General features: G+C 37.4%; 1 protein-coding gene across 21 annotated transcripts in view; it reads right to left on the bottom strand.

Moving 5' to 3' along the window:
* The window catches only part of CSNK1G3 (casein kinase 1 gamma 3), a 105200-nt gene that overhangs the window by 15795 nt on the left and 66869 nt on the right, over positions 1–22536 (bottom strand). For 6 of the 21 annotated variants that reach the window (XM_045487059.1, XM_045487100.1, XM_045487056.1 and 3 more), the window contains exons 7-11: positions 14689–14774; positions 14482–14566; positions 12215–12363; positions 10131–10226; positions 6356–6451 (exon numbers count right to left, since the gene is read on the bottom strand). In XM_045487059.1, the coding sequence (XP_045343015.1) occupies positions 6356–6451; positions 10131–10226; positions 12215–12363; positions 14482–14566; positions 14689–14774 (512 nt within the window). The remainder of the gene's footprint in view (positions 1–6355; positions 6452–10130; positions 10227–12214; positions 12364–14481; positions 14567–14688; positions 14775–22536) is intronic. The other 15 variants (XM_045487143.1, XM_045487173.1, XM_045487137.1 and 12 more) reach the window with 5 other exon arrangements.

The following is a 22536-nucleotide window of genomic DNA, read 5'->3' as shown; positions in this document are numbered from 1 at the left end:
TCCAATCTCATTCCACGTGGTCAACCAGAACCAGACCAGAAGGAAATAACATCTTCCATTATGTCCTTCTTTAATGTAATTTTTCTTTGCTTTCCCAGATTCCCTAACTCTCTAAGTAGAGGCTAACATCCCAGGCTAAGAAGAGAAGCACCACGGTAACAGAGTTCTCCTATAAAACCAGCCTACTTAATACTGGTGACATAAGAGTATGTCAGGGCAGTAAAATTGCTTTCACTTAAGAAAACTAAGGTCTTTTTGCAAAGGGGGATTTTACAAAAAAACAAAATACCACCAAAAAAACCCCAAAGACATAGTATTATAAATGCTATGTCATTATATTCCTGGAGACCTAAATCGATCACATATACACAAATGATTTTCATCAACCAAATTCTAAAGAATGATTTCATTTATGTGACATTTCTAGAATTATAACTTGAACTAGAACCTGCAAGTCCACGAAATATTAGCGTCCAATGGCTGATTTTTTGTAACAAAAGTGTATCTAAGATGACAGCTGCTTTCAAGTCTGACATTTGAAAAAATAACTCAGGTGTTTTACAGGGTGTTTTGTTCTTGCTGTTCTTAAAGGAATGTTCTCTGATAGTCTCACGGTGATAAGAAACTCAGTCTCATTTTTATTTTAAGAGGTTACAGAAAAATAAAAGAAATAATAAGGCAACCAGATGAAGCGAGTTTAAGGGGAGAGAATGTGGAAACAGCCTGCAGCTAAGTGTGGGAGATAACTGATGGTTCACTTAAGGGCTGCCCACTATACCTGATTCCAAAAGAAGTCCTTCTCATAGACTTTTGAGTACAAAGACAACACACGCTAGCTTTGTCATCAATGACTTTAGAAGGCCAATTAATTTACTTTCCAAATCCAGTGACTTCATACAAACGAGTTATACTACCACCTTCCTAATTTCTATCTGAGTTATGGCAAGCATGCTGCCAGGTGCATAGTACAGGCTCTCTGTCTTCATTAACCAGATCTCCATCCAGCCAGTAAATATACTAGAAATATTGAAATGTTATATATCTCACTTACGCCCTAAGCTTTTTCTAAAAGTCATCTGTAAGAAAGCACACTAAGAAATGAAGACATAGTTTAGAACAATTTCCAAAGAGATCACTGGACCCTGGTCAGGGTTCACACCTACCACATGAACCAACATTCTTACACATTCTAAAACCTAGAGCGACAGTTCTAACTGATGTTCTTGATATTTCCAACTGACATCCTGAAGGCACAGGGACATCCTCACGGACTTTCGGCAAAGATGCACCAAAATGGATTTCAATCTCACTTCCGCTGATGCAAGTCCTAAGCAGAGCCCTCTACTCTTTGAGTACTCGAGGCTCTAGAGATGTTACTGGAAATGTTACGGTAGCAGAATCTGAAAGCAAACCTGTAATGCTTTGGTCAGGAGACCAAAGAGTCTCCTGAGATAAACGGAAGGAGCTGAGCTGGAAATGACTTATCTCCTGAAGGCACACGACTCTCCCTGCACAACCTCCCCCTAGCAGATTTCAGTGCCCTGGAAAACAGGACAGAAAGATAGGACTGTACTGGTCACTCATTCCTCCCCCTTGTCAGTACCTCCGTATTTTCAAAGATTTGATGAAGAAAGCTGACACTGGTTATCTGCAGTGTTTTAGATCAGTATTCACGATGGGCAAAACGGAGGACTGACTGCGATGTGGTACTGACTACTGAGACTTGTAACCATACATGTTACCTTGTCAAAAGACACTTGTCTCTTTCCTGCTATCTTCACCTGCATTTGTATTTTTCGAGTCACGCTGACTACAACATCACAGCGCCCGGTACGACAATTGTCACGCTTTCGTGGCTGTCCCCGGGACCTGGCTGCACAACACAGCAGCACTGTTTGCGGTTCTGGCCTTCCCCCCGGTCGGGGGGTGGAGGGGGACGGAGCCACGGAATTCCTTAACTGCAACCCAAGGCTGTACAACTAGAGGAGATTTCCAAACCATCAGGAGCTGCGCCATCTCACGTACTTTGCCAGGAGCCCCCTTACCGTTTGTCTTCCTCCCTCTGGCAGAAACCACCTGTCCACTCTCCAGACCAGGCTCTCAGGTGGCCTGGTGTCCAGGGAGTCATGCTACAGCCACTGGCATGGCTCCCAGGGGATGCGATATGAGCACTGCCTGCTGCCAGTGGTACATTTTAAAACCTCATTTTGGAGGCGCCTGGGTGGCTCAGTGGGGTAGGCATCTGACTCTTGATTTCTGCTCAGGTCATGATCTCACAGTTCATGAGATCGAGTTCTGCATCGGGCTCTGTGTTGACAGTGAAGATAAGGATTTTTCTCTCTCTCTCTCCCTCCCCTGCTTGCGCATTCTCTCTATAAATAAAATTTTTAAAAATAAATAAAAAATAAATAAAAGCTCATTTTGGAGGTCCTGGTTCGCCAGTCAGAAAGGGATCAAAAAGGGCTAAATGACATTACCTCCTCCCTCAGCCCCCACACGAAACTAGATTCTACCTGCTAAGTATCTCTCCAGACCTCTCCAGTCTTTTCATCTCCGCTGCCCATCACTTCCCTCGGCCAGACCTGACTTAGACTTCTCCTCCCTCCAGTTTAGTCTCCAGCAAAAGTCTCCTTTAGAAAAAACACTAATCGGGTTATCCTGCTTCTCTCTTCATGGCCACCCAAGATTCTCAAATAAAGTACAAATTTAATAACAGGACCTGTTAGGTCCTTCATGATTTTTCTCCTGCTGACGTCTCAGTCTCATTTCTCAACACACACACACCGGCCTGAATGGACGCTAGTCATTCGCTTAGTGTAAAGCCTCTCTCTCCTGCACAACCTTACGTGTGTTGTTTTCTTGCCTGGGACCGTCCTCCCTTGACCCTTCTCCCTTCTTCAACCAGTAACCCCTACTGATTCTGCACGTTAAAAACAGGTGAAAACACAGATTCAGGTAAAAAAGAGATTGCTTTTTCCAGGAAATCTAAACCTACAAAATCCAAGTTAGGCCCTTCCCTATACATTCTTAGACCACCCTGTACTTTCTCCACTTATCATTAACCCTCCCCATCGACTGAAAGGTCCATGGGAACAGGCACCTTGTATCTGTTACTCCTCCTTTTTATTCAAAGACTCCAGCAGGGTGCCTAGCACCTCCTAGTAGACATTTACATAAATTTGCAGAATAATGTAATGGCCAAGAAACTGGAAGTAATGGGTCTAAGTTTCTCAGCCATATTTATTACCAAGGATTCTAAAGGAAGCAGAAAGGGGCGCAAGCTGACTGCCCTGGGAACTTTCCCAAAACACATATAAGCCAAGAACAGATGCAAAATAAAGTCCTCAGATACTTAAATATTATTTTTAATCTCTCAAGTGGGAAAAGTTTATCCAATGTATAGCTGGAGCCTTCTGGTCAGTGAATTAATATGATTACACTAAAGATATTGAATAAAATTAGATAAATCCCACTCTGACAATACGTTCTTTGGGCTGTACCACTAGACTTCACTTCCCAGACACTAATCAAGTTTCTTAATCTGAAAAAGCAACAGATTATTCTAGTATATAGTATTTCATAAGCCCCACCTTCTATGCTAAATACTTTTTAAGTTCTCATGACAAAACAATGAGATAGAGGCGTTATTAATGTTTTCGTTTTACTGATGAATAATATAAGGCATAGAATGTGAACTCGAATTTGACTCCAGGGCTTGCACTCTTAAACACAGTGAAATCAACTTGGCAACCTATCTGTTTGATCTGTAATGCATATAGTAATTCTGGAAAAACAAGGCGTTCATATTTGGACTCCACTATTCAGCTCCTATTAAAAGCACATGGGAAATAATGAGTAAGTGAGGATCCTTCTGTAGGTCAAAATGGCAAGAGGTTTCATCTTGCATGTCAACCGGAAGCAGCCTGGAATGCTTTGAGGTGCCTTGCTGAGAGCAGTTCGGAGTTCCAGGAAAAGGGTGCAGTGACAGGTGCAGAATGGATGCCGTGGGCCCCAAATCGCTCACTTGGGGTAACTCTTGATTCTGCTTCCAAATATCCTAAATGTGTACTGTATTTACTTATCACCAGAGAGCTCTTTACTTATTATGGTAACGTCTTTCCTAAGAAACTACTGGATAACATGTCCTTAATATTTGTTGAAGGCAATTTTTTACTTGCCATAAGAAGTCAACACTGGAAACTTTTGTCCAATGGGTCATGTAATGATCATCACACAAAGAATCTCAAGGCAAATTATCCTCACACTTGTGTATTAACGAAAAGGTTTTTCTCTTTATCTCTTCCCTTTATCAGACAAGATTCCTTTGTTCAGAAACAAACGTAGTATTCATTTATTATAATTATCACATTACCTCGGATTTTAGGCACCTTTCTTTCCTCTGATTACTAGTTTTAAATTACAATTTTATTAGTCCAATTACACAAGTGTCCTGTTGTAACTTTTTCAACTTTTTAAGTGGGGAGGACACAGAGCATAAATGAAGTCAGTATTTTAGGATAGAACAAGATCCAGGCATGAGCCTACTTGCTCTGCTAGTAAATTTTTCACAGGAGTCAAATTGGCTTAGTGTCCCATCATGTCAGCTTAGATAGTGTTGTAAAATAAATTCAGGAAGTCAATGAAAATAGTGAAAATTTTTTGTTTTACTTATGAATACAGAATTCTAGGAAGTAAAACTGATCACTTATTACATATTAGGATAAAGCCAGATGTAGTCTCTGTAGGAAGAGAAGCTTTAAGAAGAGGGGATGAGAAAGAACCAGAGTTGAAACGTCTCTTTGGGAACATAGGAAAAAGAGAACATAAAATACCAGAGTCATGAGCCCACAATCAAACTCATTCACCCTTTGATTGTCCAGAGATCCCATGAGCTACCTCTGGGAATCCCACAGAGTAAAAAGAAACTAAGAAAATACAAGAGTGGTAATGGCACAGAAGTGGTAGGAAAGCTTTCTAATAGTGTCTTAACTGTTGTGACATCCCTGAACACTGAGCAAGACACCTGCTATTGTAACAAAGAACATTTTAGAAACGTGTAAACATATACAGACACGTACACAATCCAGTTTGTGTTATGAAACTAAGTGTAATTTGCTCCATTAACTTTTCCAAGGATATGAATTGGAGTCATAATAAAGTTTTACAATTCAGGCGCCCTTGTCTCTGAGTCCCTCAGTCTAAATTTTTATAAACTCTTCAAATATCTCTGTTACGCAGGACTGAAAGTTCCACATACTCCAAAGTTCTATAAAAATATTGGGTTACGTAATTTAAATTGCCTCTAAGGTTTAATGTGAGAAAAACATGAGAACTTAGGAGATTTAATCAAGAATGGATTGTTAGAATTCAAAGCAAGAAAGACTAAAATCCAGAGCAGAGCTCCAATAAACTAAATATATATAGATACACACTAAGAAAAATGCAAATTTGGTAAAGCATAATGGAAAATTATTCAAGTGGAAATACGTGGAGGAAAAAAGTCAAAACTTTTAAAGAAAGTTCTAAATTGAAATGGACTGAGATAACATTTATTATCTCAATTACTTTAAACCAGCATTTAAATTACCTTAAGCTGGCATTTTAAAAGAAATAAAAGACTTGGCAACCTTTCTCTTTCTACAATACACATAAAAGATGGAAATTTAGGGGGCATGAGAGGGCAAGATATAACTATCTCTAAGTGCACAGAAAACGGGTCCGGGAACGAACACATCAAAAATAAATAAATAAATGAAGGACTGTTTTAAATTTTTATAAAGAAAGTTGAAGGGAGCATTCAATAAGTACTTGCCCTTGAAATTATTTTCTCCATCTGCTATTTTCTACAAATACAAACAAAATAAACCTTTATAAAAATTAAGGTCATGTTTATTTGGCCAGTTAATCAGAAAGTACATTCTGAGTATGAAGGATGGAAAAGTTTCATATCTATTTAGCTGACTTAAGTTTGAAGAAGGCAAAATCAACCAAAGGGAAAAAAGATATGAAAGTGTTCTATTACATTAAAAAAGACTGAGCTTATTACTGGAAAATCAAGCTTAACACATATTTCACACAATACAGTTTGTCTTTCTAACCTGTTGTGAGTATGACTTACCTAACTATTGTTGATTATACTTGCAAAAATGAACAAAGGTAAAATCGTAGTATCTCTCGCTGGTGGTCTTTCTAGGCCATGTTAATTTCACTTTTTTGGTTAAATACAAAGGAATAGGATTATGGAGAGTTCAGCAACAAGTTTTTCATTAGGATATGAAGTCATGCCATGAGTTTCAAAAAAGGGTTAGTTGTATAAATTTGGGAAATAATCACTCATGCAAAAATCAGAAAATACCTGTACCGAGCCACCATGTCTGTCTGCTGCAAGGTGAGCTCTCAAATGGTGGGGATTTGCCTGCTGGGAGTCCCAAGCTGCCCTGTGGTCTGCCGACTGCCATTTATTTAATGCATGTGGCATGCATGGAAGAAGAAAAACCCAATATGTTAAACATCTCATCCTTATAATAGAGAAAACAAATGTATAAAAGGAAATTTAAAATACCCTCACTATTCTGAATCACAGCTGCAGTTATCTTTGCGTACTGGATGTGGAGAGGTTCTTAGATAAATGGCTACTATTAGGTATTGATCAACCACAAGAAGTAAAACAGAACCATAGAATTTAGAAGTGAAAGGACTTGAGATACCATGGGCTCCACCCTTAAATTTTATAAGTGAAGTTAACAAAGAACCAGGGGGGTAAAAAATGATGTGCCCCAGAAAGCATTCCAAATAAATCACAGAAGTACTACGATGCCATCCAGTATTATTTTCTTACAGTAGAGGTCCCCCTTGGTTTTCTGATGAGGGACTACTTCTGGCAATGTTAAAAAAGATAGTCCTTAAATAGCTGTACTTAGACCCTAAAAAATCTTTCTCTCTTGCTTAGTACCATGTGTCTGATTGTGAGGTTAATATGAGAAAACAGAAAAGCTCTCTGAAAAGGGAACAGTGTTATAGAGAACACTAAATGTATACGACGAGCAATTTTTTGTTGTTGTTCACTGACACCCCTACTTATTCAATGAATCCCTTTGCTTCCTTCACCTCTTCTTATCTGGTTCAAATTAAGGAACCCATTCCCAAGACAGGCTGATAATTCTTGATGCTTTTACATGACTCGGCAAATGTGCATGGCAATAACCACAAACTAATAATCTACCAGCAGAATCAGGAGTTGCTTAAGAGGGGTCAATGTGTACGTTTCAGGAAAATGTGGATGACACTAATAAAAAGAAGGGCAAGGGATAAAATATTTAAAATTCTCTTACAACTTGGTTCTGCATTAGCTTCTTTGTAGGTGTTATCTCATCTTGAGATACAGAGTATTATCCTCATTTTAATGATGAAGAGATTGAGACTTTAAATACTTGCCTAAGATCACAGAAATTGCAAAATACAGCAGGGATTCAAACTCAAGAGCCAACTGCTCTGCTCTGCCCATAGTACTACCTATCTCCTTAATACAATTACACATGTTCTCAAGTCTTCAGTCCTCCTTTCTTCCTCTCTTTTTCAACCTAAGTCAAGAAAAACTTGCCACAAAAAAGAACAACGTGCCACAATCCACCGAGTCTACTAGGCTGTCGGGAGCCTGAGCCTATCAGTAGCCAGAGCAACCCTGGGCAGGAAGAGATGTTAAGTGCAAGGAGCACAATGAATAAATGTTCCACCACTAAGCTTCCCAAACAAACTGTACAAGGCCAAGTTATGTACGAAGTGTGAGATGGCATGAAGTATGTCTATCAAAACAATTACAAGAGTTCTCGGCCTTTTCATTAAACCCTCCATGTTCATGACCCAAATCTGGCAGGTGTGTAGCTTAAATTGAGATAAATTAGATACGAATGAATCTGAAGAAGAAAGAAGGAAAATGCTGCTGAAACAGAGACAAATACCTCCATGCTGCCCAGAACAGCAGGTGACATGAGAGGGTCATGGACTGCATTCAGAAGACAGTAAAAGCTCTATCGACAGCCTCGCCTCAGAATCCACTGTCACGTGCACGTGACACTGTGTCTAAAATTTCAGGAAACCCGCAACTTCAACCATCGACTTCAGGTTACAAACTGTGCATCTGGGAACATTACAACATTTCAGCCATTCAATTTCATGTTCTTTTGCGACTGTCAACTTTGGGTTTCTCACAGGACTGAAATATTTGTTTACTGCTTCACAGGTATTTAGGAAACGTTTTTGAGTTTTCCATTATGAGGACAGTCTGCATAGCCAGGTTTCAAGTTTAATATATAAGCTACCCTAACGGGTTTCCTGAAAAAACACAAAACAAAAACCAAAACTCGACTCCCTACATTTAGTGCAACAAGGACTCCACACACACAAAATATGGTTCCTACCCCCAGTAAGCTCACAATCTAGGTAGGAAGACAAGTCTAAACCATATAGAAGTTAAACTTGAAAATACTTACAATCTAACTGTACTCGACAATAAGAACTTCACTTACTGTGATACCTAATAGCTCAAGTAGTGATTTCCAGAGAACATGAATTACTGCTCTTCATCCCAATGAGAAATTAATTGTGATTTAGAAAACACCAACCCTAAGTTTGGACTTTGGAGCCATTTCCTTCTATAGGCAGCACCTTACCAGAGTATTCAAGTTATCAACACGTAGTAATTTATATATGAAGTAACTTCTATAGAAGACCGTTTCTTGTCCCAATTTTTCTAAGGCAAAATTGTAAAACTACTCTTTTTAAAGTGGCTGTATGTTAAAGCATAATGGTTTTAAATATCCCCTAAATGGAGCACTTTATTTTGCTATGATTTTTAATAAGTTGTGTTCTTTCCTTTGATTTTCATCTCTTGTTTAACTCATTGGAACTCCAGTGGGATAAAAGACAGAAGAGGAAGCAAGGCTAAGGATCATGTTAACACATGTGTTAACATGATCCTTCCCCAGAAAGGGTTATAACTGAAAATTCTAAAGACCCAAATTAGCAAAATGTTTCAGGTCAAAGATGGGTTAAATAAAGCTTCGTTTTACAAAAATTTCAACAGCTTTCAATTACCCTGCCCAGGAAACACACACTCTTCGCTGCCCGTTTATCTTCTACGCTTTGCCTCAAACCTACTCTCGGCTCCAAGCAAACTGCAAAACTCACTATTCCTCAAACTCTACATTTTTCAACTTCTGCTTCATATCTTACCCTGTTCACTCTCCCCCAAAATGGCCTTGTGCCTCATCTGCCTTTAAAAATTCCCTTCATTCTTCAGGCTCATCTCAAAAGCCATCTTCTCCATTAAATTTCTATAGATGCCACATACTCAGTGATCCTTCATGGTACTATACTAGTATGTTTCATGTGATCGAGCTTACACTGCTTGGCAACATAGTTATTTAAGAGTTTGTTATAATAATCATAACAGCCTTGAGAGTGGAGGTTTACTGAATGCTTACTATTATGCTAGGAATTAACAATCACTATTTCTGTTTCACAGAAGAGAGAACTGAGGCTTTGAAAGATAATTTCTCCAGGATCAAGTCATATCCAGGTCTACCCAATTCCAGAGACTGAGTGAGCTCTTAACCGCTCATTACACAACAACTTCTTACAGGTCACACTGTTTTCCTTACTTTCCACTAAATCAGACTATAGTTAGAAATACCAACCGCTATTACAATTTATTCCAACAGCATATCCAAATACTTTCATTCTAATAGAATATCAAATATTCTCAAAGTTTATACCAACTTATACCGCTAATTAGAAATTTAGGATTACACATTTTCATGTGACTTTTAAACTAGTAAACAGTGAACAGGGAAACTAGTAAACAGTAAAGAGTAGGTTTATTCGTTGCACATCTTTGTATCTTCAATCCTTAATATGGGTGTGTATATAATCTGTTTTTTGTCTATTGAAGAAAAAATAGGTATTTCAATCCTTCGGTATCTATCTACATGTGTGTATACGCTCACACACACACATATACACACACATATAAAGCTATCATCTGGGCATGGTAAACCACCAAATATGTTTAAGCTCTCAGAAGGTAGTACAGAAGGAAATCTAGACATTTCAAATCCGAAACGGCAGCAAACCTGATTTTTGGATTGTTGCATCTTGTCTCTGTGTTGATGTGCTTCTCTGTTTGAGGACAGAGCAGGATCCTGCTGAACGGCGCCCACTGGAGTAGGCTACAATACAATAGTTAACATCAATACCCTCTATTTCAGAAGTCTCACTTAAAATCGTTTAGCTGCTTAAGGGAATCAAGGAAAAACTAAAGACACTTAAAGCCTGAAGAATAGATACCATCCTTGAACTGTGTCATTAAAAATAACAAGCTAACACAAGGGAAACGCAGCTACTCTTTAGAGGGTTTTCAAAATATTTAGATATTTTATCAAGTATTCACTTTTTTACATCCATACAAGACTTTCTAATGCTGTCTTTACTTTTAGGTTACTTGATCGTATCAAAAAAAAAAAATGAAAGTATATGTGTGCATGTCTCTCAATTTCAAAGCTAATGTATAAACACAATAAATTATTTTAAGAAAATTGAGGAAATGATTTTTTTAAATAAGGTCATGAAATGGCTTACTGTCAATATTCTGGCACAGGAGAGACTTATAAAAATTTTTATTTTTCAAATATATTTCAAAACTTAACATAAATACTTTAAGCACAGTTTATTCGGGCTGACATCATAGATACCACATACAGTCAAATCACTTTGGATTAAAGAAAAATATAGATTAAACACTTAAATAAGCCATTGTTCAAAAACATGTGAATCAGAGAGTGTGGTAGTTCCAAATACGGATAAAAATTCACTAACAGTGAGCCACAAGTAAAGAAAATCTTGTACGACACTCATACTTATTAAAAAAAAAAAAAACTGGTGAGAATAAGTATTTTAAAAGATGCCTCTTCAAAGAAAACATTTAGGGGCACCTGGGTGCCTCATTCGGTTGAGCGGCCAATTCTGGATTTGGGCCCAGGTCATGATCCCAGGGTTGTGGGATCGAGCCCTGCCTCAGGCTCCACACTGAGCATGGAGCCTGCTTGAGACCCGCTCTCTCTCTCCCCCTCCATCTGCCCGTCTCCCCATTTGTGGACTCTCTCTTCAAAATAAAAAATAATAATAATAAAATAAAGACAAATAAGTAAAATAAAGAATTTAATGGCAAGTCCCTTTATAAGTGATCACCAATCCTAGTTATAACCAAGATAAATTTTCTTAAGTTATACAAACTTAGAACAGTTTTAAAAACACAAAACACACTCCAATTTTTAAGTATCTATTTCAAGACATAGCCTAAAACTGCTAGTATAGCTAGAACTTACAAATTTAAATTACAAATGTTTTGAGAAATGGCTGAAATAAGCAAAATGTATAACAGATCTTTTAAAATAATGGGACATTATGCAAAAAAATATATATTTCATATTAAGAACTAAATCAGGAATGACAGGGTGCCTGGGTGGCCCAGGGTTAAGTGTCCGACTTCTCTTCAGGTCATGAACTCGCAGTTTGTGAGTTCAAGCCCCGCATCAGGCTCTGTGCTGACAGCTTGGAGCCTGGAGCCTGTTTCGGATTCTGTGTCTCTCTCTCTCTCTCTCTCTCTCTCTCTGCCCCTCCCCCACTCATGCTCTGTCTCTCTCTCAAACATACATAAACATTAAAAAAAAATTTAAAGAACTAAATCAGGAATGAAAAGTGCAAAGTAACTCATTACTTTAAAAAGCAAGGAGTCCAGGGGCTCATGGGTGGCTCAGTCGGTTATGCATACAGCTCTTGGTTTCACCTCAAATGGGCATTCTACAGTTTGTGGGTTTAAGCCCCTCATTGGGCTCTGCACTGACAGCTCAGATGCTGCTTGGGATTCTCTCTCTCTCCTCTCTCTGCCCCTCCCCGGCTTGTGCTCGCTCTCTCTCAGAAAATAAATACATAAACTTTGAAAAAATAAGTAAATAAAAACAAAAAGTAAGGAGTCCTAATGTGGGCTTTTTGTAAAATTCAAGGAATAATTTTAGTATGGGGCTACTTAAAATGTCCATTAAAATGAATCTTTTTTAAAAAAAGGTATTTGTACTCAACTCTTTTTACTAAAGAAACTGTACTGTGGAAAATGAAGTACTACAACTAATCTTTCACTATACAGGAATAAAGTACTCACCAACTGTTTACCAATCCAGTCATATTCATAATCAAACATATATCCTTTTCGATCAAATAAGTCAGTAAAAAGTTTTCTTAGGTAGTCATAATCTGGTTTTTCAAAAAAATCTAGCCTTCTTACATAACGAAGATACGTTGCCATTTCTTCTGGAAAGGAATAAAAATTATTCTGATCACACCTGTCTATGTACTTACTGATAATAAAATATCGTATCTAAAAGCACAGTGTTATAAAAACATGAAAACAGTAACAACATTCTAACACAATTTCAAATTTTAGGAATTTAATCAAAATGAAGTTAAAAAGGAGAAGAGAAGGCAAGAAAAACATACGGTCAAAAGAAAAATGAGAGGTTTCATTTAACAAATACATTTGCTTCATTTCATTAGGAAGGGCTAAAACTTTTATTTTACATTGTTAGTTTGAAGAGAAACCTTGTACTAAAGGTTGAATTAAAAATAAGGTATCATTATTTAAACACAAGCACATTACTCAGCTAATTTATTTAAAATACTGGTAGGAAAAAAATATTATGGAAAAATGTAAGTTCTGAGAAACTGAACATTTAACTTGTCAACTGGATGAAGGGATTCAAAGCAAAGAAAGCCTTGGGCATTTCAGTCATTCAGTTCAAACAATTATATTAAGTAAGCTGAAGAGAAGAGAAGAGAAGAGAAGAGAAGAGAAGAGAAGAGAAGAGAAGAGAAGAGAAGAGAAGAGAAAAAAAAGAAAAGAAAAGAAAAGAAAAGAAAAGAAAAGGAAAAAGAAAGGCAAGGCAAGGCAAGGAAAGGAAAGGAAAGGAAAAGGAAAGAAAGCAAAAGAAAAGAAACAAAACAAAACGAAAAGAAAAAAGAAAATAGTGGTAGGAATTGGTTTATATATGAATGTATCTGCACTACCTTGCTGGATTTCTTTTAGTCACATACACTAAACGACCCAGAGAGGATTCAAATTCTGAACTTGGGCTAGGTACAGAATTCTAACCAACTGACCTAGCAAAATAAAGCTCAGAGATCTCAGAAATAGAACACAGAAACACAGTTTAATTCTTCTTTGGATTTCTGGTCATCTGACAATTATTTTGGTAATACATAAATCTCTCCATGCCGTTGTAATTCCCAAATGTTTTAGAGACATGTATTTGTAAGCCATGAAAGTGAAGAGGTAAAATGGTGAGCAATTAGTAAAACAGGGTTTCACCATCAGGATACAGAAATTCACTGTAGTAACAGATGGAAAGTTACTCCTGGGTGCTTTTCTGATCCAGTGCAGATCCAGTAAGAACAGGATGACGCCCAGCCCAATGGGTGGTGAGAGCGGAACCCAGCAAGGACCGTCCTCACAGGGTGACTCTCACCATTACCTTCCAGCTAATTACACCAGGTTAACTTACTTTGACACCCCATTTTTTCCTGCGGAAGCCTGTACAGAAATTCCCAATAACACACGGCCAATCTGCTTACACCTATACTGCTAGGGTCAACCCGTACTTTGTTTTTAACCCACTAGTTCTAGATGTTACAGCAAAGGGGAAAAACACAAAATTAAAGTTTGCTGTCTGAGAACGATATAAGCAAACCTGAGGAAGGGCTACCTGAGATTATGTGGCTGCTACGACTACCACCAGAAGGCCAGCCCTGTGCAGGAGAGCCTGTGAATATAGAAGCGAGCTGTGAACTCAGTCTTTTATCTTCACGTTTGGGTCACATTTTGCTTAATTCATTAGTAACACATTATTCTTATTCCTTAATTGATTTAGGAATCTCAAGTGAATTTCGGTTGGCTTAATCGGAACTGTCAAGAATCTACATGAAAATAAAACTATTTTCATAACCCCATCCTCCCAGGTAACATTAGCCTAAGAGTAGAAAGGTTGGTAAGATTTTAATGTACTTCGAAAACTAAATCACAACCCCCCCTTTGAGCATGGCACGGAGACTCAAGTGACTAGCCAAGTACGCCAAAACTTTACAGTTGGCATTTCTCAGCAAATATTTTAACTTAGTAAAAGTATGTCAGTGATATTTGGCTGATACCGGTCAACACTATTAAAAGATGGGACTTTCTTCTATTATTAATACCATCTTAATAAAGCAATTGAAAAATTGACCCTGTGGTCCATGCATCAAATGGTGACATCTTTTAAGTCCTACTGTGAACTCATCTAAGTATGAAGAAAAAGTATTTATAAACTTGAGCAATAAAATTAACCGCTCTGGTTTTCTGCATAGAAGCACATGTATCAGTGTGGCGTCATTCATTACCTGGAAAATTTTCACACAGCACTTCTATTGGTGTGGCTCGTTTTGTATCTCCAATTTTCTGATACCTCTCTTTTAATGTGTCAGCCTAAAACACAAAGAAAAAAAAAATCTTGGCAAGGTGGTAATTTTAAAATTAACCACTTGCAGGACAAAAGCTTAACATAGCATCAATTTATTAAATTCAAAAGGAAACACAAAAACAATTACCTTTAAACCTTGCCAAGGAAGACTGCCCCTCAGAAAATACATGAACATATGACCTAAAGCTTCTAAGTCATCTCTTCTACTTTGTTCTGAAATGTAAGAGAAACATCAATTTCACTTTCTATTCCCAGTTAAGGATGCAAGAATGGAGAACTGATTCTTTTGTTACATACAAATTAATTCCCAGAGTTCAGTATATAAATATAAAATATCTAGCGCTTTTAAGCAACAAATCATGTCCGGTTAAACAATGTTTTTAACATTACAATTCCTGTGCATCTTTAAAACATGGCCCTACAATTCTTTTTTTCTAAAGACTCTACTGGGCATTCATTTCTCTCCTTAGATATCTATCCCAAGAAGTATATAGCAAGGCAGAAAGGGTTCCATGGTCAAATACAGGGTCACTGTGTATTGTAGCTCTATCCTAAAGACCCAGGATGTAACATATTAAAAGGTCTGGAAAAACCTAAAGATAAAATGTAACCCTGCACTTCCTGAACTTATGGGAGCATACAACATCCATCCTATACACTCTCCCATTAATATTAAGTGCAATTAGGATTTTGTGTAATTTGCTTTTTAAAGCACCCGTGTTTGACACATATCAACATTAATAACCCCTCTGCCACCACCAAAAATGTGCTGCTTTGAACAAACTGCCATTTTCAAATTGCTACTGTTGTTTTAGCAACAAAATGTTGTACAGCACATAACTGAGTGACAATTACAGATGAAGATTCAGAACGGTACTTATGAATATTTGCTGAGTGAAATTTTTTGTCACTGAAGTTACATTATGAAGATTTCTTGCTATTTTAAGAAAACACAGGAGCACCTGGGTGGCTCAGTTGGTTAAGCATCCGACTGTGGATTTGGGCTCAGGTCATGGATGATCTCCGTTTATGAGTTTGAGCCCTGAGTCTAGCTCTGTGCTCAAAGTTCGGTGTCTGCTTGAGATAATCTCTCCCCCTCTCTCTGCCCCTCCCCTGCTCATGGTTGCTCTCTTTCCTTCAAAATAAATAAGCTTTAAAAAAATAATATAAAAACTCTAACAGTAAGAGGCAAAAACAGTAGTTTAATTCTAAAAGGATGTTCATGGGTAAGATGTTTTATCCAAATGAGTAATCATCATACTATCTAAGCAGTGGTTTTGAAAAAGAAAACTTTTCAAAGCATGACTCTGAACAGGTTATCATTTCTACTATGCAATCCCATTCTATAACTGTCTTCTGTAACACTTCCTACGGTTTGCGTATATATGTTGTGTCATTTTTTAGTCAATATCCATCCTCCCACCAAACAGGAGGTTATAGGATGGCAGATGTCTTTTGCCTCACTGTCCTCAGGACTCCGTATAATGGCTGCCACAGAGCATATTATTCACATATAAACAAATGAAAAGGGGCGCCTGGATGGCTCAGTCGGTTAAGCATATGACTTCAGCTCAAGTCATGATCTCACGGTTCATGGATTTGAGCCCCGTGTGGGGCTCTGTGCTGACAGCTCAGAGCCTGGAGCCTGCTTCGGATTCTGTGTCTCCCTCTCTCTCTCTACCCCTCCCCCTCCGCCACCTCTCTCTCAAAAATAAACCTTAAAAAATTTTAAATATAAAAATGAACATTTGAAAAGACATAATACTAGATATGTGTCCCTCTCCTAGAAGTAAAGGAAGATATCTAGAAGAATATGCATCAAATCGTTAGTAATCAGGGTTATAAGATTGGAGGATGACACAGGACATTTCACCTTCCATTTTATATACTCAAATTTTGGTACAATGGCTAGTTTTTCTTTTTTGCTGGTATTTTCTATTGTAACAACGTAAGCATAAGCTATTAAAAATAGAAAACTTTCAAAATAAGTAAAAAAGACTTAAGGTCTCTTTGTAGCCTTTAATAAAAGTGGGGATGTGAATAACATGGAAAAAAAACAGAAATATATTTTTTACATACAATTTCACCTTATTAGATCCTGGGAACCTTAAGAATAAAGAGTCATGCAAAGGAAAAAGTTTACTTCTAAAGTCCCAATGAGAATCAGAATCACCTCCGAAACTTTTAAAAACCTCAAGTGAGCAAGGCCTCTCGATGGAGTCTGATTCCTAGGCTAAGACAGGAGCTAGAAGAATATGTGCATTTTGAAAGGACTTAGCAGGTGATTCTGAAATACAGCCAGATTTGATAAGCACTAAAAACGAAACTTCCTTGATTGAAGCATAATCTCCATATAATAAAATGCACCCATTATAAGTATCCATTTAAAAAATGCTAATCCCCCCACCACCCCCCCACACACACACACACACACACGAGCCACCACAATCAAGAAGTATTTCCAGCACTCTAAGAAGTTCCCTTATGCCCCCCTGCCTGTTACTCTCCCCTTCCCCTGTCTCCAAACCACCACTAACCTGCTTCTGGGAGCCTACACTAAATGTGATTTCTTTATAGAACTTCATATGAACAGCATCATATAGTATGGACCCTTGGGCCCGAATTCTTTCACTCAACATCATGTTTTTATGTTTTGCACGCACTGGTGGTTCATTACTTTTTACTGCTGAGTAATATATCACAATATATATATATAGTCACCTACCGATGGACCATGAATAACTTCCAGGTGGGGGTTTTGTGAATAAAGCTTTTATGAACATTCTTGTTTCCACTTCCCTTGTGTAAATTTTTAGGGGGAGGATTATTGCTTCATATGGAAAAGTGTAATTTTCACGTTATGAGACACGAATACACTGTTTCCAAAGGGGTTGTGCCATTTTCTGTTTCCACCAACAACTTAAGAGAATTCCAGTCGTGTAAGTGCCCATCCCACACCTAGCATGGCCACTCTTTTATATTTTAGCTATGCTAGTGGCTGTGAGGGGTTAGCATTCTGTGATTTAATTTGAATTTCACTGGTGACTAATGTTTTTTGAACACTGTTTCATGTGTTACTGCTTATTCATACATCTTTTTTTGTGAAGTGAATATTTAAATATTTTACTCACTTTTTTTAATTGTACTGTTTGTCTTGTCAAAAAGTTAAGAGTTGTTTGTGTATTCTGGATACAAGTTGTTCTCATACAACAAGTTTTGCAAACATTTTCTCCCAAATTATAGCTTGCTTTCAAGTTCACACTTTGACAAAGCCCAATTTATCAGGGCTTTTGTTGTTGTGTTTGTTTATGCTTTAAAAAAATTTTTTTAAATATTCCTTTATTTTTGAGAGAGACAGACAGTGGGGCTTGAATTCATGAACTGTGAGATCATGACCTGAGCCAAAGTCGGCCGCTTAACCGACTGAGCCACACAGGTGCCTCTTGTTGGAGCTTTTTGTACCCTATCTGAGAGTCTCTGACTAGTCTAAGGTCACAAAGACTTTCTCCTATTTTTTCTTAAAGAAATTTTACAGTTTTGGATCTAAATCTGTGATTCATTTGAAGTGATTTTTCTTCTTTTTGTTCACTGTGGGGTAAAAGGGGTTAAATCCATTTTTTTTTCAATACTGATATCTAGTTATTATCATACAATTTCTTTACAATACTATCCTTTCCCCTTGAATTACTCTTGCACCTTCTCAAATATCAATTGACCTTTAGGTAGGGGTCCATTTCAGGACTCTGTATTCTGACTCATTTACCTATGTCTGGGCCAATAACACCAAAAAAGAAAAAAAAAAAAAAAAGGAAAAAATAATGATAAATGAGGAAACCAGTGATGACCAAACAGACCATCAATTGAGAAAACCATCAAAATCAAAAGCTGATTATCTGAAACGTTCAATAAAACTGATCCTATCATTAACCTAAAAGAAAATACAAATTACTAGTATCAGGAGGAACAAAGGGTCATCAGGCCAGACCCTACACACACTAAACAAATGATGAAAGAATATTACGAACTAACATTATGCCAATAAATTCAACAACTTAGAAGAAATGGACAAGTATCGTAAAAGCTACAAGTTACAAAGAAGATGTGAACGGCTCTATGCCAATTAAAGAAATTTAATTTATAATTTCAAATCTTCCCAAAATATAACCAAAGGTCCAAATGGCATCACTGGTGAATTATATTAAGCAGTTAAGGAATAATACCAACTCTACACAAACTCTTATTTCCTTCATGATATTACCAAAGGTAATACAAGCAAAGGAAAATACAAGAAATGTTCCTCAACACAGACACAAAATCCTTAAGAGGATAATACATCATGACTAAGTAGGGTTCATCTTATGAAGTTAAGGTTGGTTTAACATTCAAAAACCAACTGATATAATTCACCTTATTAATACAAGATACAAATCATAAGATCACCTCAAAAGATAGAGAAAAACTACTTATTAAAACACAACATGCATTTATGATAAGAACACTTGTTCAACAAGAAATAGAAAAAAAACGTCATTCTGACAACGGACTTCCATGAAAAACCTACAACTAACATAATTCTTACATGGGAAAAGGCAACCTTGTAATTAGGAACAAAACAAGGATGTTCACTCTCACATTATCTATTCGGTGTTGTACTGGAAGTTCTTGTTGGTACAGAAACGCTAGAAAAAAAATTAAAAGGTATTCAGATTGGATTGAATCTGGATTCAAATCAGATTGGAAATGAAGAAGTAAAACCAGTTTTCTCTGCAGACCATATAATTGTGTATGTGGAAAATCCTCAATAATCTACCCCTAAAAAACTCTATTAGAACTAGTGCAGGAGTTCTACCAAGGTTACAGGATACAAGGTCAATATATAAAAATCAAATGTATTTCTATGCATGCAACGAGCAACTGGAAAACAAATTTCAAAAGCAATACCCTTTTCAGCAGCATCAACAAATGTGAAACATGTAGGGGAAAATTTATCAATACATAGGCAAGACCTGCATATTATATAGCATGCAGTTTAAAAGACCAAATGATACATAAATACTGACCCCTACAGTAGTGTGTTCTTTGTTAAGGAGAAGAACTCAATATAAAAAGCACTTCCCTCTAAATTCCATCCAAAGTTGGAAGTTTTAGTTACCGGTGTCAACAAGCCATGATGATTAGATCTTACCTATATGACTGTCTCAAAGAACAGTATTAGTCTCAAAACCTACACAGTATTTAAAAACTCAAGCCATGAAAACAAGCTAGTAAAATTAACCACTACTGAAACTCAGTCTGAAATGCTCCTTCTCCTCCTAATTCTTTCCTTGTGTTCTTTCATCCAATGACTAGTCAGGAAGTAAATTTCACCACATCGTGAGTAATAAGTCATAGGGAAGGCTTTATCTTGGAAGCACAGCAACTAAAGAATACCTTTTCAGACCTTCAACAGTTCTGTTTCGTGGGGGAAAAAAAAAAACTCCCAAAGTAATTTGGCCCTTATTATATACACCCTGTTCACATTTTTTAAAGTAAAAAAAAGAAACAAGTAAAAGTTTCACTTTATATTTCCTCCAAAACAATTAAAAATTACTTTTCCCCCAGCACCCCACCAAAAAATAAATAAATAAATAAATACTCTTCTTCCTCAAGATTCATGGAGCTCATTAACGTTTTTTCAAGATTACATAATTAAAATGGTTGTATTGTTAAATGAAAATACGAACCTATTCAGGAAACGAAAAGACACAAATATATAAGACAATTTGCAGTAACAACTCACCAGTCCAGATACCTAATCTAGCAAAAAACAAAGTTTCCCGAGCAACAGGACCCAGCACATGCATGCAATTCCTGAAGAAGTCTTCTTCAAATCCAGTTCTCTTAATTGGATAAAATCCATTAAGTTTGGCTATCAAAAGAAGGAAATCAAAAGAAGGGAACAGCAAAGTACCACCAGCAATAGGTGCACTACACATGATAAAAAATACTAGGCTAAAAGACATCTGAATACCAAAAAAAAAAAACCCTATTAAAAAATACACTACCCTCAGACCAACTATAAAGCTACAGTCATCAACACAATGCAGTATTTATGAACAAACAGATCAATGAAGAGAAAAGACAGTCCAAAGACAGACCCACGTAAATACTGTCAACTCATCTTTGACAGTTGAGCAAAGGCAACAGAAGGGAGGAAAGGTTTGTTTGTTTGTTTGTTTGTTTGTTTCCCAACAAACAGTACTAGAACAATTGGATATCAATATATAAAAAAAATGGAAAAAAAAATGAATCTAGCCACAGATCTTACACCCTCCACAAAAGTAACACAACTGGATCAAAGACCTGTCAAATGAAAAGTTATAAAATTCCTAAAATATAATGTAGGAGAAAATCTAGATGACTGTGAGTTTGGAAATGACTCTTTAGATATGAAAGCACAGGCATGTTCATGAAAGAAATAACTGGTGAAGTGGACTTCATTAAAACTAAAACTTCTGCTCTGCTAAAGCCACTTTCAAGAGAATAAAAAGATAAGCTACAGACTGGGAGAAAATATTTGCAAAAGATACATCTCATAAAGCACTGTTACCCAAAATATACAAAGAAGTCTTAAAATCAAAAATAATAAAACAAACAACCTGATTAAAAATGGGCCAAAGACCTTCAAAAACACCTCACCAAGGAATATATATCGATGACAAATAAGCACATGAAAAGATGGTACATACACATCATATGTCATCAGGAAACACAAATTAAAACAACAATGAGATAACACTACTTGAAATAATGATTTAAAAGAAATATATATTTCGTCACTCAGATAACCAAAATATATTTCTCAGGTATATGTGGTCTTCATCCATAGCTCCTGAAAACACTTCAGAACCAGAAAGGTGAAATGGGTGTCTTATTGTTAATGAAGGTAAATTTTGGACCCACCCAAGGTCAGGGGCTGATTGCCAGGAAGGCCATACATATGATTATTGAGGTTTGGAAATTTTAGTTGCACCCCCCAACCACCAGGGAGTGAGGAGAGGCTGGAGATTGAATCAACCAATGGCCATGGACTTAGTGAATCCTGACTATGTAATGAAGCCCCCATAAAAACCCAGGAGCACAGCTTTTTGGTCCTTTTGGGAGGGCTTCCACACTTGGGGAACCAGAACACTCCCATGTGCCACCAAGCCAGGCCCCAAGCCCCTTAAGGACAGAAGCTCCTTTGTTTGGGATTTCACTGTCCATAGCTCTTCATCTGCCTGTTCATTTGTATCCTTTATCATATCCTATAATAAACTGATAAATGTGAATCTATGAAACCATTCTAGCAAATAAATTGAACTTAAGGAGGAGGTAGCTAGAACCTCTAATCTGTAGCTGATCAGTCAGAAGCACCAGTAATAGCCCAGAGCTTGAAACTGGAGTCCAGAAGAGGGGGAGGGGAGCAGTCTTACAGGACAGAATCCTTAACCTTGGGATCTGATGCTTTCTCCACATAGATAGTGCCAGTATTAAGTTGAATTCTCAGGCATGCTACTGGTGGCTGAGAACTGCTTGGTATTGTGGAGGGGAAAAGCCCTTTTCCACATAGGAGCTCGTCCCAGGAACCCGTTAGGATGGTGGAAATGTATAACACTAACAATACCAAGCGCTGGCAAGAATGTGGACCCACAGGAACTCCCATTCATCAGTGGTAGGAGCGCAGAACGGTATGGCCAGTTTGGAAGACAGTCTGGGGATGCCTTACAACATATTCTCAACATATGATGCAGGACTGAGCTCCTTGGGGTTTATCCAGAGAGTTCAAAGCTTAGGTCCCACAAAAACCTGCACATGGATGTTTACAGCACCTTTACTCATAAATGCCAAACTTACAGGCAACCAAGATATCCTTCAGTATATGAGTGGATAAACTATGGAGGATCCAGACAACGGAATATTATTCAGCACTAAAAGGAAATGAGCTATCAAGCCA

This window comes from Leopardus geoffroyi, chromosome A1 (genome assembly GCF_018350155.1).
Source record: "Leopardus geoffroyi isolate Oge1 chromosome A1, O.geoffroyi_Oge1_pat1.0, whole genome shotgun sequence".
NCBI lineage: Eukaryota > Metazoa > Chordata > Mammalia > Carnivora > Felidae > Leopardus > Leopardus geoffroyi.
Note: the sequence above shows the minus strand (reverse complement) of the source record. Positions and strands in the feature narration are given on the sequence as shown.